This window comes from Epinephelus fuscoguttatus, linkage group LG20, assembly GCF_011397635.1.
Source record: "Epinephelus fuscoguttatus linkage group LG20, E.fuscoguttatus.final_Chr_v1".
NCBI classification, from domain to species: domain Eukaryota; kingdom Metazoa; phylum Chordata; class Actinopteri; order Perciformes; family Serranidae; genus Epinephelus; species Epinephelus fuscoguttatus.
The window spans coordinates 13,216,150-13,232,169 of record NC_064771.1 but is presented as its reverse complement, the minus strand read 5'-3'; the positions used below and the strand labels follow the sequence as shown (position 1 = coordinate 13,232,169).

The following is a 16,020-nucleotide window of genomic DNA, read 5'->3' as shown; positions in this document are numbered from 1 at the left end:
AATCCTCTGGGGTAGCCTACATACATAGCTGCTCAAAGTGCATACAAAGCATGGAGCACTCAGGGACAGTGGTTTCATGGGAGAAGCAGTACAACAGTAACACCATGTGTGTAAATATTACGATACTAAAACATACTGGTTTGTGTCATACTTTTTTTTTTTAAATACGCAAATTCACATTTGAATCAAGTAGAAATTTCTTCCTTGTGAACATACTGTTTTTCCATAACAACTGTTTTTGATAACAGGCTGCTATGTTCATGATGATATAATAAGATAAGTCAAGCATTTGATGATATTATGTACATGATAGTTTTCCACTTTTCACAAATGTATGTTAAATATGTGAAATATTTCCAATTTAGAAGCACATATATGCTGATTGATACACAGCTGAGATGACAAGGCTTCAGTTACCATACTTTGACATAACCCTGATAGTGCTGTTAACATATCCAGACATATATAGTGGTTGCACTTCCTGATTTGAACATGGAAAACTGGGCTACTGGGTGGCAGAAGTCTTCGCTTTCTGAGGGCCCTGCTTGTGTTAGTTTAAGCCACATAGACACCCTCAGTGAAGGTCAGAGTCATTGTTAGATTTAGGTTTAAACTGTGTCACATTACTGTAACTTGTAGTGAGTTATTAAACATTAAGTCTAACTGCGTCATTGTGAAACAATTTCATAATAATGTATTTCCCTCCAGCTGAAAGTCAGCAGTTACTCAGCTGATGAAGTCTGATGATGACCACTTGATGATGGGAGGTGGCTGTCACACTGAGCCTCCTGTTTCACTCTTATGTATATGTGTGAAAAACATAAAGGTGAACTCAAAATCTGTCTTTTTAGAAAGCCTTAAAAATATTCACAAGGAGGTCATGTTACAGCGCCACCTAGTTTGGCTGTAAAGCCACCTGCCTCGTGTCATTACATGTTTACTTACTGCTCCAAACCGTGTTGACAAGCCAATTGGCGTGTTGTAGGGAGACGTCAACTGGAAGTGTTAACCATGAGGCAGTGTGGGAGCTCCCGGTGTGGCTCTGTGATGCTTTCATTGGTATTTGATCCACGGTCCGCCCCTTTCCTCATCCTCCGCGCTGCGCCGCTCCGCACACCCGGCGCACCAGCGGGACAGTCCGGCTGCACCACCGGCTCCCTCGGACCGCACGAGCCTCAAACACACTGCTAATGGAAAGATAATTAAAGTGGAGTCAGGGAGAGTCCTGTTCTTCGTGTCGCAGTTTCCTTCGGTGAGTTTGTGTTCAATTTTGACGATATATCACTACTTAATTTTCTCAGACAGACTCTCAGTGAGTGTAATACTGAGTGTTAAGTTAATGGAGACTTTTCTGTTATATTTTATATCATATTCAATAAGAGACTTTGAGTTAGTTTGCAGTAGTGAGCTGAATCTGTAGTGACTTTTCAGTGCATATTGAGAACTTAATGTGTGCAATGTCATTTCATCACTGAGGGGATTTTGTAGCCTATATATATCCTGAAGTATTCCTATAACATTTGTACAATATTCCTACATGTATTTTTCTGTCATATTTGTATTGTGTCCTCATATACGTACTGCTCCTCGAAGATGGAAAATTACTTATCAATTGCCTATTGATATAGCTCCATAGGTTATGATTAATTATTAATAGCAATTGTTATTTTTTCTACTGTAGATATAGATTAATTAATAGGAGAAAAAGGCTCCTGTTGATCACAGAAAGAGTAGTTTCAGATAAGATAATCCCATTAAGGCTTGTAAAAATGTTGACTGAAACCAAACTGTTATCAGACCTGGTGTTAATGGGCATATTGTGTTGAAGTGTTGTGAGAGTCTCAGATGTCTGACATGAAACTCAATCCGCTCTGCAACATGTTTATATTCAGCAGCAGCAGTAAATTCTCGGTCAGAATAAACCCCTGCCAGTGCTTTCATATGTTGTCACTCGGCCTTGTAATTACGGTAGTTACATGACATAACCTATCAATTTTCATACATGTCACCATAATGACCGAGATGGGCTCTGACTGAGTGGAACATGACAGGGTGAAGTTGAAGTCGGTGGCCTTGAGGTGTTTTAATTATGGGGACAAACAGACAGAGCAGTGTTGGACTTGTTACAAGTTGGGGGGAGGCAGTGGCCTTTTGACCCCTGCAACCTGCGAGCAGTCCACGAGGGAGGCCACCATGTGAAATACCACACACACACACACACACATTGATTGAAGAGCTTGCTTGCCCTGCTAATGCCCGCCGATAAACAAACATCCCCAGTGGTGATCAATAAAAAGCCAGTCTGCTACAGTGGTAATAACACAGAATCCATTCTATGACGTGCAGTGATGAACTCAGACTTCATGTGACTTTTCATGTTTAACTGGCGCTCAGTCTACCCAGAGTAGGCGTACTGTACATCCTCTATGAGAACATGCTTTGATATTTCGATGTCAGCCTCCTGTATGCATTCAGCTCAGCCAGCGGCAAATGATTAACACATGCATGTTGTATGTTTCCTGTACATCCCCCTCATATGATTTACACTAATGATACAGGTCTTGATGAAGTAAATGAGTACAGACATTCCTTGTGGTTGGTTTTCCCCCTGTTTTTTTTTTTTTTTTTTACCTGAGTTCAACATTCCTCCGAGGGGGACCCTTCGTGACCTTTGGGTGTCATTGACGCAACCAACCAGGAAGGGGTTACTTGCAGAGGTGCGAACTCTGAATCCGGCTGCTGTATTTGTTTTCACACCACTGGGTTCCTTGGCTCTTTTTTTTGCCACACATGATGATGTTGGGAAAACTGCTCCTTCATGGTCCGTCGTTACTAAATGGTCACGACTCACTAATCTGACAACATGATCCAAACCCCCTGTAGTCGTCATATTTTATAAGTTAGTATTCAGTGGACTGTGTGGGTGAAATAAGACAACATTTTTGACCAAACCACCCTGATTTTTTCATTTGAAAAACAAGAATAGGCTCGGGTCTGTTTGTTGATTGGCTGCTGTCCAGAATTTGACTGCATGTGGACCTTTCAGACGATGATTGATGTGGACAGTTTTATAGTTTCTCCAGCTCTGTCTAGTGTAGCTCTTCTCCCTGAAAGTATACAATATACTGCATGAAACTTACAACATGTTGTGCTGTCAGTGTGTGTGATAAGAACATGGAAAACAAAATCAGTGAGGTCATTGCTTCATGTTGAGGGATAGTAGCCAAGTACTCAACTTAACTTTAGGCCTTTTTTTTAACTTTTGAAACTGTGCCAGCTGCTTATCATCACTCTAAATTACAAATGCGAGAATTTCAACATGGAGCACCAGCAGAGACATGTGGTAAGAACTCTCAGATACTGGATTTCTGAGGCCAGTATTGTTGCTGGTATCAGTGTTTGAGGGTTTATGAAATGTAATAAGAAAATATCAGCTGATGCCCATTGTTATGTGTGGTTGTTTGCTTTTTTTTGCTGACAGTTATATGAAAAGATCACTTGCAGATATGTAGAAACGGCAACCTCCGGCACTGAAAATGAAGCCAAAAAAAGTGCCAAAACCTGTAGTTCCTTCAAAGGCTGCTTGAGACTGGCTCTAGAAGCAAATGTATATTTAAGGGCGGAGCCACTTGAGTGACAGGTTGTCGGTGAGGTCTGTGAGTCAGATCCACCCCTTGCTCCTCCACAGCCCCAGCCTCTCATCCAAATATGGTCACTTCTGGCTTCAAAAAACTAATATGGCAGTAATGCCAAACTCATGGCTTCAAAACCAATGGGTGATGTTGTGGTAGCTATGTCCATTATTTTTTACAGTGTATGGTATGTATAAGCTAAATATGAAGCTACAGCCAGAAGATGGTAAGCTAAGTGCAAAGACTAGAAACGGGGGGAAACACCTAGCTTGGTTCTGTCCAAAGGCAATCTCAGAAACCATCAGGTATAGGTCCAACGACCATAAGCCTCTTCGGGCAGTGGCCAAATTTTGGGAGATGTGGTGTAGCAAGGGGATAGCTAAGCCAAGACTTTCTCTTCCTTGTGGCGGCCATTTCATCTAATCTTTATAAACACATTTGTGCATGTGCGTGAAGATAATTTTTTTTTAAAAAAAGCTTTAAAAAAGCAAAATTGTTGTTAGATGATAGCTAATGTGTTCCGCCTCTCCACACAGACTATTTACCTGCCGTTCAAATGTGATTGGTCAGTACTGCTCAAAATGGAAACCAGAGCACTTCCTAAACCAAAAAGTTGTCCCCTTGCCTACAGATTCTGCATACATGTGCAGATATCTGTTTACAGAGATTAGTCCAAAGGTTACAGAATCTGTCTTCCAACACTTAGCTATTGAGCTAACCAGCTGCTGACTCTACCTTCATATCCTTAATCGGCTACAGATATGAATAGGGCCTAGTACCTGTCTTCTCATCAACTCTCAGCAAGAAAGCAACAAAGCATAATTTCCAAAATGTCAAACTATTCTTTTCAAGACTTGAGCCCATGATATGTCCAGAGCTGGACACAGAAAATAAACTTTTCACTGCTCTCTGGTGGACAAACTACATAATGGTTTCACTATTTCTACAGTAAATGATCTCAGACATATCAGTATACAGTATGAGTAAGATAAACTGACAGATACTATCAGTCATGTACATGTTTCAGTCTGACTGCAGCGACGATGTGCTCTCATCACTTAACTGATAAACTAACCAATTTAAAACTTTCTTTAAACACCTGTAATATCAAAAGAATAGAGAGGGAATGTGCACGTGTGAGTAGAAGAAAGGGAGAAGGAAGGAACACAGTTTATGTATGTGCGCAGTAGAGATATAAACTGAAAGAGAGAGGCAACAAAGAGGGCAAATTGGGACTGCCAGCTCCAGCAGATGCAGGAAGCAGAGAGCCTCGGAGAGTATGGATATTTGTTGAAGCACGAAAATGTTTTCTTGGCTGAGGAGGAAGTGTAGCAGTGTTTTGCTTGGATTCAGACCGAGCATGGACGGCGAAAATAGGGACGTAATTGAAAGTCAAAGAGTGAGCTTGAAAAATGCGGCCTTATCTTGTATGTTTGTTCACCTGGTTAGCGGGGTTAGTGAGTGAAGGACATGAGAAGCAGAAGGAAGGGAGGGGGAGACTCGCCATGAAACACAAAGTCCATGGCTGATTATACTCAAGACAAACTATAGCAGAGTAAACATTTTTGAGTTTAAGTCATCAGAAGTACAGATTAATGGGTGTATGTAGGCCTAACAGCTGGTTCAGCCTTCCGAAGTCAGTCAAGACACTCAAAGAGAAGCGAAGAAAAGAAATCAAAGGGACAGAAGAAGAGAGGAATTGAAAGAAAACAAACAGGGACATAAAAAGAGAAAAGAAAAAAAGAGGGTAAAGAGAAAAAGCAGAGAATGGAGAGGAAAAGATTCAGAATGAGTGTAAAGTGAGTAGAAAAGGAAGAAAGAGAAGATAGAAGTTGAGATGAAGAGAAGACATTAGAAGGCAACAATGGAAAAGAAAAGACAAAGACAAAGTGAGGAGAGAGGAGAATGAAAGCAAAAAAAAAGATGGTTCAGACCGAAACGTGGTTTCAATCAGCTCTGAGGTTGAGAAGAAGGATGTTTGATGGTCGTAGTCGAGAGAGAGACTCTACCGACCGATGCTCTGCTCAGGAATGTGTTCGTACACACACATACACACAACACACACGGCTCCTATTAGACTGTGGTTATTCTGGTTTATATCCAGCAAAGCCACCTCAAGCAAATACTGTACATAGTGACATGGAAATATTTTATTGAGCCCGTCTGTGATGTATGAACGCGCCGAAATCCCCTGAATGGTGAGTTGCCCAAGGAAAGCAACTCGAAGCTTCAGCAGAAAGATGAACCAAACATTTTAATGCAAATATGCATTTTCATAACAAACTGGAGCTGTTTTCCCATCAACAGTGATTAAGTCTGGTCTACTGATGTCTCGCTGCAACATTTGTGGGTATTGACATCCGTTTTCAAACCACTACTACGAAGATATGTGTTTAGATCTGTCGGGTATACAGCGTTGAAAAAAGCTCACAATCAGTATGTGACACAACGTCAGCCTCCTGTTTTTGTCTCTACAGGACAAAAGACATGAATTACATTTAGCTGCTTTGATTTCAGGATCCTTGTATCCTGCATGCTTGAATAGATCAGAGCCATCATTAGTGTTACTAAAAAAAACTGTGTTTTTCCTACTATGACAAGTCAAAATGTCTGCTGTGAGAAAAGTACAATGAATGAAATGCTAATGGAAGCATGCTAACATACTCACAATGCTAACATGCTAAGGTATAATGTTTACCATGTTCGCCAACTTAGTTGCTAAATGCTAAAATTTGCTAATTACTACTATAACTACTTGCTGGTATTTGGTAGAAAACCAAAGTATTGGACCTATGTGATGGTGCTAGAGGGAAATTTAAGGAATTAGCAAAATTAGGGGGAATGGGAAGGTATGTCATGCTCTGTGGGAAAGGGCGCCATATTGTAAAGAAAGCACTGTTAGGCTATCAATAGCCCCTTTTACACTGCCAGATTTCCTGCGAATATTGGGCCATTTTGCCGGCAAGCTGCGAGCGTTTAGACACACAGAGCTGGATTGGCGAGTTGATCCGAGGTGCCCAATTTTCCACCTCGTAGGGTAGTCATATTGGCGCAGCCCTTTTAATTTAAAAAGACAGAGGAGGCCTTCCGCAACAGCAGGGGCTGTTGAAGACTTGTGGGAGGAGCTGCTGATGATGCCGCACATGCGACCCACTGGCGGTGGATAAACAGGAAACAGCTGATAGCAGGAATTAGCGAGAGCTAGTAGCAAGAGGGAAACACAAACCTGACAGACACTGTAAAGATGAGCAACTGGGGAGACAAGGAATTGCGCGCCATCCTTGTCCTCACAAACAAAGAGTCCAAAAAGGGCTTTTGTGTGCTACGGTAGTTACCTGCTTACCTTTTACAGGATGGCTGCGAGTCCTTAAAAACTCAACATGTCTTGAATACACACTGACTAATTGTCTTAAATTCAGATTGGATGGGTCTAAAATGTTTTTTAATCACTTCATTCTGAGAATTTCTGTTGTTGGCACTATGGGAAACATAGTTTTAACAGGAGGGAAATGCTGTGGGGGAACAGACTTTGATACACCACCTGTGCAAGAGGGTTTGAGTTGGAATCTGTTGGCCAGCTTAGGCCTCTTTTGTGTCAAGTTTGTGGGTTGTGTTGATTTTCTCTAGTTTCCTTTCACAGTCCAAAGACATGCAGGTTAGGTGCCCGTAGATGTGATTATGAGTGTCTGTCTCTGTGTGTCAGCCGTGTGATAGTCTGGTGACCTGTCCAGGGTGCACCCTACCTCTTGCCCAGTGTCAACTGGGATTGGTTCCAGTCCCTCTGTGATCCTGAATAGCGTTAAGTAGTTACATGCAGGGTTAAAAGTTAGCACAGGTCACCAGCCAAATGCGGTAAAATATGCAAGTGGCTGCCAGATTTGCTTCACTCAGCAGCCAAAAAAAAAAGTAATCTATTGAGTGGTTGGTAGATTTTGGAATCCACCACCCACGGTGGCAGGTGGACAGGAAAGTTAATTTTCAACCCTGGTTACAGATGAGAGGAGACTTTTGAATTCAGCAAAGTGTATGCACACAGTATAAAAACAATCTAAGTGAGTGGAGGTAGTGTGTCAGGGTCTGTCATATAGGCTGCCAAGTCACATGGATCTATGTTGTTCATTGTGAGTAGTTTGTCCAGATACAGTTGCTTGGCATTGCAATTCAGTTTCTCCCAGTAGGGTCCCTTTCCTTTGTCTTTTCCCTTCTCTTGACTGCCAAGCAAAATAAAAGTTAAGCAGGTAACCATGACATAAGAGAGGTGACTTTGATATGTGTTCCAAGACTTTTGTCCATTCACTGAAACCTTACTGGTTCTTTTATGTCTTAGTCTGGATATGTCTTTCCTTTCTTTTATGTCCTATCATTCTGCCCTCCTCTCAACACATTGCATCCCCTTGTTTCCTCTCCTCTGACCTTTTCTCTGTGACTCATTTCTCTCAGTATCCCTTCCTGTCATCTCTTCTGTCTTGTTTTGGCATTCTCCCCCTTCATTCCTTTATATGAAAATGAAACTGACTTTTTACATCCCCTGCTTCTCTCCTATGATCACTCCTCACCCTGCCCCCATTTCAGTTTGAATTGACTCTCTCCCTCCCTGAAACTCATCTTGTATTTTATTTCCTCTACTCTGACAGGAATCTGAACCAGTGGAGCAGCCGTCCAGGAGAAGCAGCCAGGCCTTGCTTAAAAGAGGCGCCCTACCGGGGGTAACGGAGGAGATGAAGAATTAGAGGATAATCCAGGGTACGTCCGAGTCCCTCCTGTCGAGAGCTCCCCTATTCTTTTCTGATATCCAAGACGCAGGCAGGCAGGCTGCTACTGGGATTATAGCGTTAAACTAATTACCTTTTAAAGAGTCAAAATATTGGGGTATTTGTGCTCGTGGTGCTTTTAAGTACATTTTATCTGAGGCCTGAGGGTGCTGGTTGCCAAATTTGCGTGACTCAGAAAACAGAGAGCCCGTGCAGAGAGGAGCGAAGGAGGGGATAGAAGCATATGTGCAGATAAAATGAGCTTTGCCCAGAGGGTCCAGATACACAAGAGGAGTCGGAGGGAGCGACCCCCTCTGAGCTGTGGTCAAAGGTCTTTAACAGGATTACAGGCAAAGACAAAGCCAGAGCTTTCCGTAAGCACACAGTCAGAGTAATTAATGGCCCTGTGTGTATTCCTGTAACACTGTAGGATATCAATTAGACTGAGGTTTTCCTTGTGCAGCCTAGAACAAGACAAACTATTTCCCTCATTGGAAAGAGCATAGTGCCATTGTGTCTGTGAAGGCTATCACTGAGGAGCTGTAATCAGAGAGGTGACCTGTTGCTTCTGCTAGGTTCATGGGAACTTGCGCAAAGTCCCTGCAGGCTAGAGCCATCTCATATTAAAGATCACACCTTGGTGAACTGGTCCCTGGCGTCCCTTTGTGAGCCTTGATATGGCTCTGCTCAGTGCTGGTATGTGCTGTGTTTCCACCCTCTCCGCTCCCAGATGCCCCTCTTAAAACGCCAGCCAGGGGAAGTGGAGCGAAGGGCCTGGGACTGCGGTCAGCAGCAAATTAGAAGGGCTGCCTTGGACCTGACGCAATCCCCCATCTCTTGAACCATAGCAGGTCATTAATGAAGCCAGACGGGGCCGTGCATGCGTGGGAGGCCTGCCGACATTTAGCTGGTGCAGTGGAAAGCTTTTAAAAAGAACCAGAGGTCCTTGTCAGGGCTGCCTTATGCTATCAAAATATTTGAGAACTGGATATCCATTACTCTGCTGGCAAAGAACAACACATGAAAGAAGGCCAATTTTTTGTCCGCCTTCATTACAGACTTACAGACTTAGGGAAGTGTGGAGCTCCAAAATCGACAAAAGGCAGTAAAAGGCTGTCAGTCAACTCAAAAACACAGCTCAATATATCAAGTAATAATGCTGTTACTCAATTAATACAACTGGGGTGCAAAAAGTAATATAAAGCTTTATACGTTTTCTTTAATTTCAAATCAGTTGGTAAAAAAGAGAGAAGATAATGGATGCTAATATTATGAAGACAGAAATATGCACTGTATCCACAATTACATAGTAAGCACTCCATAGCCAATGCATAGGCTACTAATGTTGAACATACTGTGCAAAAAACACAGTAGTATGTATCTTTTCAGGCCCATTGAGCTGTAGTTACCACGTCACTTCCTGAGAGCCTCCTTGTCAGTTGGAGACATGTAACCATGGTAACCTGTGCCAACCTGAGCTCCATCTGTAATTTTGGAATAATTTTAAAACTATATTACACTTAACAAAGTGAAATCTTATAAGTTTAGATTTATGAGATTGATGTTAGAGAGCTGTCTTGGTCGCTGTCCATTATGAACATTTGTCGCACTGAATTGTCGGATATTTATGCCGGCGTAGTGTCCAGTGTTTGCATTCTGTATCATTTCACCGAAAATAGTATGTAATTCACACACAATTTTTTTCATACAAAGGTTTCAGGCACTCTAAAAAATCTTACATACTGTTTTAGCTTACTAAATACCATGTTAGTATGGAATTTTGGACAAAACCGTGGTATCTCAAGAATGCTAATTTCCACTAGCCAGCCTACTTTTTTAGTGTTACCTCGCGGGCCAAAACGTTTTAACTACTGTAACAAGAGTTTGTAACACTGGAGTGTGAGGTACAGCTGACTGAAATTATCTGCACAAAAGTTAGCTTTAGCTAGGTAGCTAACTGAAAAGGCCGGTGCTATGGATGTATTAGAGACATGGATACAGTGTTGGAGGCAGGACTCGTTCATTCCTATGAAAGCCAAAAACAAAACAAAAAACATTCAGCTGCCACGCAGGAATTTATTCTGATAATTGGTGCTGCTTCTGCGTCATTGCGCCCATAGAGCAAGCGCACTTGAGACTCTATAGTGCTCTGCTAACTTGAATGGAGATAAAATGATGTGATCTTGTGGATCTTCTAGACCTTCCAAATGTTATCGGACACAATGGATAAAATCCCTATAGTGACACGAGTCATGTTGTGGGAGTTGTGACACTCCAAAAAATCTATCTACTGACTTACAGTTGTCTTTTTCCCAATGTTAAGTCTATGGGAAAAGTTCCTTTAGGCCCAATGGCATCACGTGATAGATCGGAAGTTGTAATTCTACTGTTTGGCTACTATGAAAAATTGACTTCAAAGTCCGTTGCACTTCCTGGGGGCCTGGCTGTCGCTCACTGTACCTCTCCGTAAAGCTAGCATGCCACATAGTCCTCTCATTGCTCCACTGATCCAAAACACACACAGGCAAAGAAAAAAATGTGGGCTAAATGAAAATAGAAATAACTGCAACAAATTGAGCCAGTGAAAGATAAATAGAAGAGTAAAATTAATTTCATCCACATATTGAAGGCAAAGGAGGAAAAAACAGGCTTTTATCTTTCTTTTACCGAGTGGAGTACACATATTTATTCTTTTCACTCACCATTTGAATTAGTACGATTAATTAACGCGTTCCATTTCTTAAGTTGTACGATAATCTTTAAGTGCTTTCGACAGTGCCGGGGCTCTGTACCCAGGCAGTGTAGCAGTACATTTAAGTAGCAGCAGTGGTTTTCTTATCAGGAAATGTTCATTATCTCTTCCTATCTGGCGTAGCATACTTTGCCTGTTTATAAACAAAGCTAAGGCTGTTGAATAAGAGCTGCTGCTCGGCTTTAAGAGCGTGATAAGTCTCTTCAGTGAAATGTAAAATGAACTTTGTGTAACCTTCACGCCAGACAAAGCAGGACAAAATGGAAGCAGGAATTCCCTTAAAAAGTCCACCCATTTTATGGACAAGAGGCGGACTTTGGTTTGCTGCACAGAGGAGTGTCTGTGGTCTAAATTTAGATGGTTCCAGACCAGCGAAGCTTTGGAATCCTAAAAACCTGCAGAAAGGCAGATCTAGTTTACATACAGTATTCAGCACAGTGGTCTCTCACTCAATCTCAGCTTCCACAGAATAAACTGCAAATGTCATCCGTTTCTCTCAACATCCCTCAAAATCAAATACATCCCTGTCTCCTTTTTAAAGATAGATGTTTTTTCCCTGTTTTTGCTCTCGATAGATGGTTCCGTGGTGCGACCGCAGAACCGTTTGCAGCTGGACTCAGACCTATTTCTGAGCTGATGTCGACAAAGCCAAAGCCCAAGGCAAGCGGGGGAAACCAGGCAACCTGACCACACTCCAACTGGCTGTTTCCAGGAACACAACTGCACAGTGTTCTCCTCAATTTATGGCCGTTTAATTCAGCCAGCTATGCATAACAACGAGCTACAAAGAGTGGGACAGAGTTTGGCCTGCACATGATAAACACAGATAATATTCCAGTGAACTATTTGGCGATGCAGGCCTGGAGTTCAAGCTTTCACAAATTACACGTTTTCAAGATCTTGGAATAACCTTTCAGAGCTATTTCTTAGGTCCGTACTTTGGACTGCTGGACTGTCAAAGCTTTTGGCTCAAATCTAAGAGGAGAAACATTCAGTTTTGCCATTCACTGGGATTAAAGGCAATTCCAGACATTGTTCAACATTGATTTTCAAGAAATACTAAGCCATTCACCTCTTGTGAACATGAATCTTCAGGAAAAGCTGTCAGGCCTAAAAGGTCTGGTCACACACTCCCACAGCAAGCGCCGCTATAAAGGCGACCTCACGTTGGATATGATCAGCCCTCCTTTGGGTGACTTCCGCCACACCATGCACGTCGGCCGTGGTGGCGACGTGTTTGGGGACACCTCCTTCCTCAGCAACCACGGCGGCACGGCCAATGGGAACAATGGGGAAACAGATTCTGTCTCCAGCCCTGACAACAAGATCGGAGCGTTCTTCTCCAGGACGCTGCGTCACATCAGGAGGGGCTCTGAAAACCGTGCCACAGGAGGACCCAAGGATCTGTCACCGCCGCCTCCAGTCGTTTCTCCCATCATCAAGAATGCCATCTCCCTCCCCAGGCTGGATGTGGATATGCCGAATGGGAGTCCCACTGCCAAAGTGCTCTTCCCCAGTTCTCACAGCACACCAGAGGACAAGAAGAGCTCTTATGGTGAGTATGGTGATAGCCTGTGCATGTTTTTTAAAGATGGTATGATCAATATTTTTACATCAGCAATGTATCAGACAAGTTTGTGTGTGAAAGGGGTCAGTCATGGTGTTATCTGTTTTAGTTCACTCTCATTTACGGATACAGCAGACAACTGTTTTCAGCAATACTCAGTTAATCCCACTTTATGCTACCTGCCCATACACAGATACACATACAATCCTTTTACACAGGATTTCTCCCCCTTGAAATGATTGAAGCTCATTGGGGTTTTGCTTAGTGTTTTGGATCACTGGAAAAGTGCAGTTTATCTACTCCTGGGAATTTCTTGACATAATGTCCTGTCATCTTTTTTTGCTCAGTCATTTGAGGATTAAGAAAAAGTGCACCACCAAACCCAAAAATGGTCCCCGAGATTAAGGGTAGATGTTTCCTTGACATTAAATGGCACTGTGGCTGCACAAAGTGAAACACAGGGGTCAAATGAGTTAACCGGTGCTAACTGGAAACTGCAGAGAAGTGGAAACTGTCTGCAGAGCTGCAGTGAAACTCATCTATCAGTTCTACTCGCTAATCTAGACAGATTTCCCCCAGATGTCCTTATGAATCACCTTGGTTCTTAATCAGCAGCGCTCGCTCGCTTGCTGATAACACACAGAGATCCAGACAGAGCTGGCAACAGGCCGTCTGAGTGGCTCACATTAATACCAAACTCATGGCTCGTGTGTGTGTGTGTGTGTGTGTGTGTGTGTGTGTGTGTGTGTGTGTGTGTGTGTGGTTTTTATATGGAGTTGTGTACGCAGACATTCTTATCAAAAAATCTTAAACTAAAATCACATAATTCACAGCTGACTTTTGTAGGGAAAACTGGAGCAACTGTACTCTAGTAATTATGCATTATGACACAGGGATAGGAGAATCTGCAAGTTAGCGTCCAAATAAATCCCTCATAAGCTGGTTTCACCAGTTACTGCTTTCTTGCAATTGGTTATTTAGCCCCCTTCTTGACAAGCTATGTTGATATGGTTGGTACCAATGGGTGCATCACGTTGCCTAGTAGTCACAAAATACCACTACCTTCATGATAGCTTAAAAAATGAGCGCACCACAGCCTCTTAAAGACAGTAATATCAGCCAGTAATATCTGCCCCTAATTATTTTTGCGGGGGAGGCCAGCAAATTGTATCAAGGGAGGCCCCCCCAGCTCCTCCCTGTCCCTAGTTGGTATGAAAAACCTCCCGACTCATTGCCCTTTGCGACTGGGATTGAGAGATGCTGTGGTAATTTTAGCCCTTTGGGTCATGAAGGTGGCAGTGTGTGAGTGTGTGATTTGTTAAGTGATCTGGCACGGTCGGGCAGATGATTCACTGTTCACAGGGCAGAACAACTCAGCACTTTGCTGGCTGGGGTTTGCTGGCAGGATGTTTTCAGATGGGTTTACATCGCCCCCTGTTGGAATTGTTTGATAAATCATGTGAAGAGTGTGACTGAATTTTATTTAGTGTTTGAAACAAGACACAACCACATAAACAAAATACATGCCACTGAATGTCCTGTATCAATTTGTGTCTGCGTCCTCAGGTCTGGAGTCTGGTTTCGTCACTCTGCCTCGTCTCTCCCGCGCTGAGCGACAGCAGCCCTCCATCTCCCTCCCCATTTCCTGCCCCCCTAACATCCACCGTGGCTCCCTGACCGACCCCACTGATGCCATCTTATCCACCTGCTCCACCTCCATTGTGACCTCTGACCCCAAACCCTCCTCCACTGCCTTCTCTGACTCCCTCCCTTCCCTCACCTCTCTGGACACCTTCACCTTTGACCTCGGCCCCTCCCTCATGAGCGAGGTGTTCGGCCTGATCGACAGCCACCCGGAGGAGCACGGCCACACCTGGGAGGGAGAGGAGGCGGGGTCAGCGTGCGGGCTGACCAACGAGGGATCAGAGATGGACTCGGCCACTATCTCCTACGTGGATTCCCTGCTGCGAGAGGACTGTGGGGGCAGGAAGAGCCCGCATGGGGCCGAGTGGGAAGAGGAGGGGATGGAGGTGAACGGAGTCGGGCTTTCTGTCAAAGTACCTGATGTGGTGATGGGGTCTCCTGAACGAGTGAGGTTGGGGATTGGGATGGAGAGTGAGCGGTTCCAGAACGCTACAGATGTGCTCGCGCGTCACTATGGCGTCAGCCACTTTAAGGGACAGAGCCGGATGGAGGTTGCAGATTCAGAGATGATGATCACCAGCCACTCCAAGAACAAAATATCCTACAGTTACATGGACGACGAGGATGAAATTAAGGTCTGAGCCGAGCAAATCTGAGACATTTTGACACTAAAGAACTATTGCTGATGTATGATTTCTCTGTAATTCCAATCAAATCAATCATCAAAAATCTTTTTATGGTGAACGAGGCTGGCTCTTTGGACAGGATGACCATGAAAACTCCAATCCAGTATCCTTAATGTTGGATCCTTTACTTTAATACAAATCATGCTTCAAGGATGTACAGTTCGGATGCAAAACTGTTGCTGAATGTATCTAAAAGGAGGGAAAGACTTGGTGACGCACGTCTCCAAGCCCAGCACAGAGAGGGAGGATGCTTTTTTCAAAGGACAGGACTTAAAAAGGACTGAAACAAAGAAGAGGCGTGGACAGCAAGGATGTGCCAGAGAATGTGGATAAGATAATCTCAAAGGAAACGCCAACATAACTCAGTGTAGAAGCAGTCATTTACTTTATACTTTTCACACTTCCTCACATTAGAGGGGAAAAGATGTTCAGTGTGTGTCCCAGTCACTCACGAGAGAGGAAGTAGGGATTAGAAAAAAAAGATTTAATCTTATTACAGCCTTCAGGCCTCACTACAATCTCCTGTCAACTCCTTTCACTCAGGAATACACTACTAGGAAACAAAAAGGGAAATAAGAAATCTGGAATCTCAGGCCTCATTAGATAAACACAAACATCTCAGTTATTAGACTACATGGACTGAGGGAATATGACAAGTAATACTGGTATTTGCTAGTCGCAACCAAAGCTGAACCATATAATTGGTCATTGTATGCTGCAGACTTTTATATATAGAGACTCCGTGCACCTTTTATGATTATGAAGTCCGACTCCTGTATTACTTTTTAAAGCAGAGTTGTCATTTATGTGTTCTTTTATACAATGAAGATATTAACTGACCTCCTATAAATATGTACTTACAGTATGAGCACCTGCAGCACATAGTGCAGTTCACATCCATATGCTGCAGTCAATACCAATGATATATTATGATGATATAAATTGACAATAAAGATGTTTCTAATTAGGTTGAATATGCATTTATTTA

The 16,020-nt window shown here is 43.0% G+C and overlaps 1 protein-coding gene across 1 annotated transcript; it reads left to right on the top strand.

The window, feature by feature from the left end:
- Window positions 1-1,070: 1,070 nt before the first annotated feature.
- cdc42ep1a (CDC42 effector protein (Rho GTPase binding) 1a) lies at window positions 1,071-15,999 on the top strand. The gene is made up of 4 exons (XM_049563012.1): window positions 1,071-1,252; window positions 8,267-8,375; window positions 11,711-12,690; window positions 14,269-15,999. Exons 3-4 carry the CDS (start codon window positions 12,219-12,221, stop codon window positions 14,985-14,987), a joined length of 1,191 nt encoding a protein of 396 aa, XP_049418969.1. The 5' UTR covers window positions 1,071-1,252; window positions 8,267-8,375; window positions 11,711-12,218; the 3' UTR covers window positions 14,988-15,999.
- Window positions 16,000-16,020: the final 21 nt, after the last annotated feature.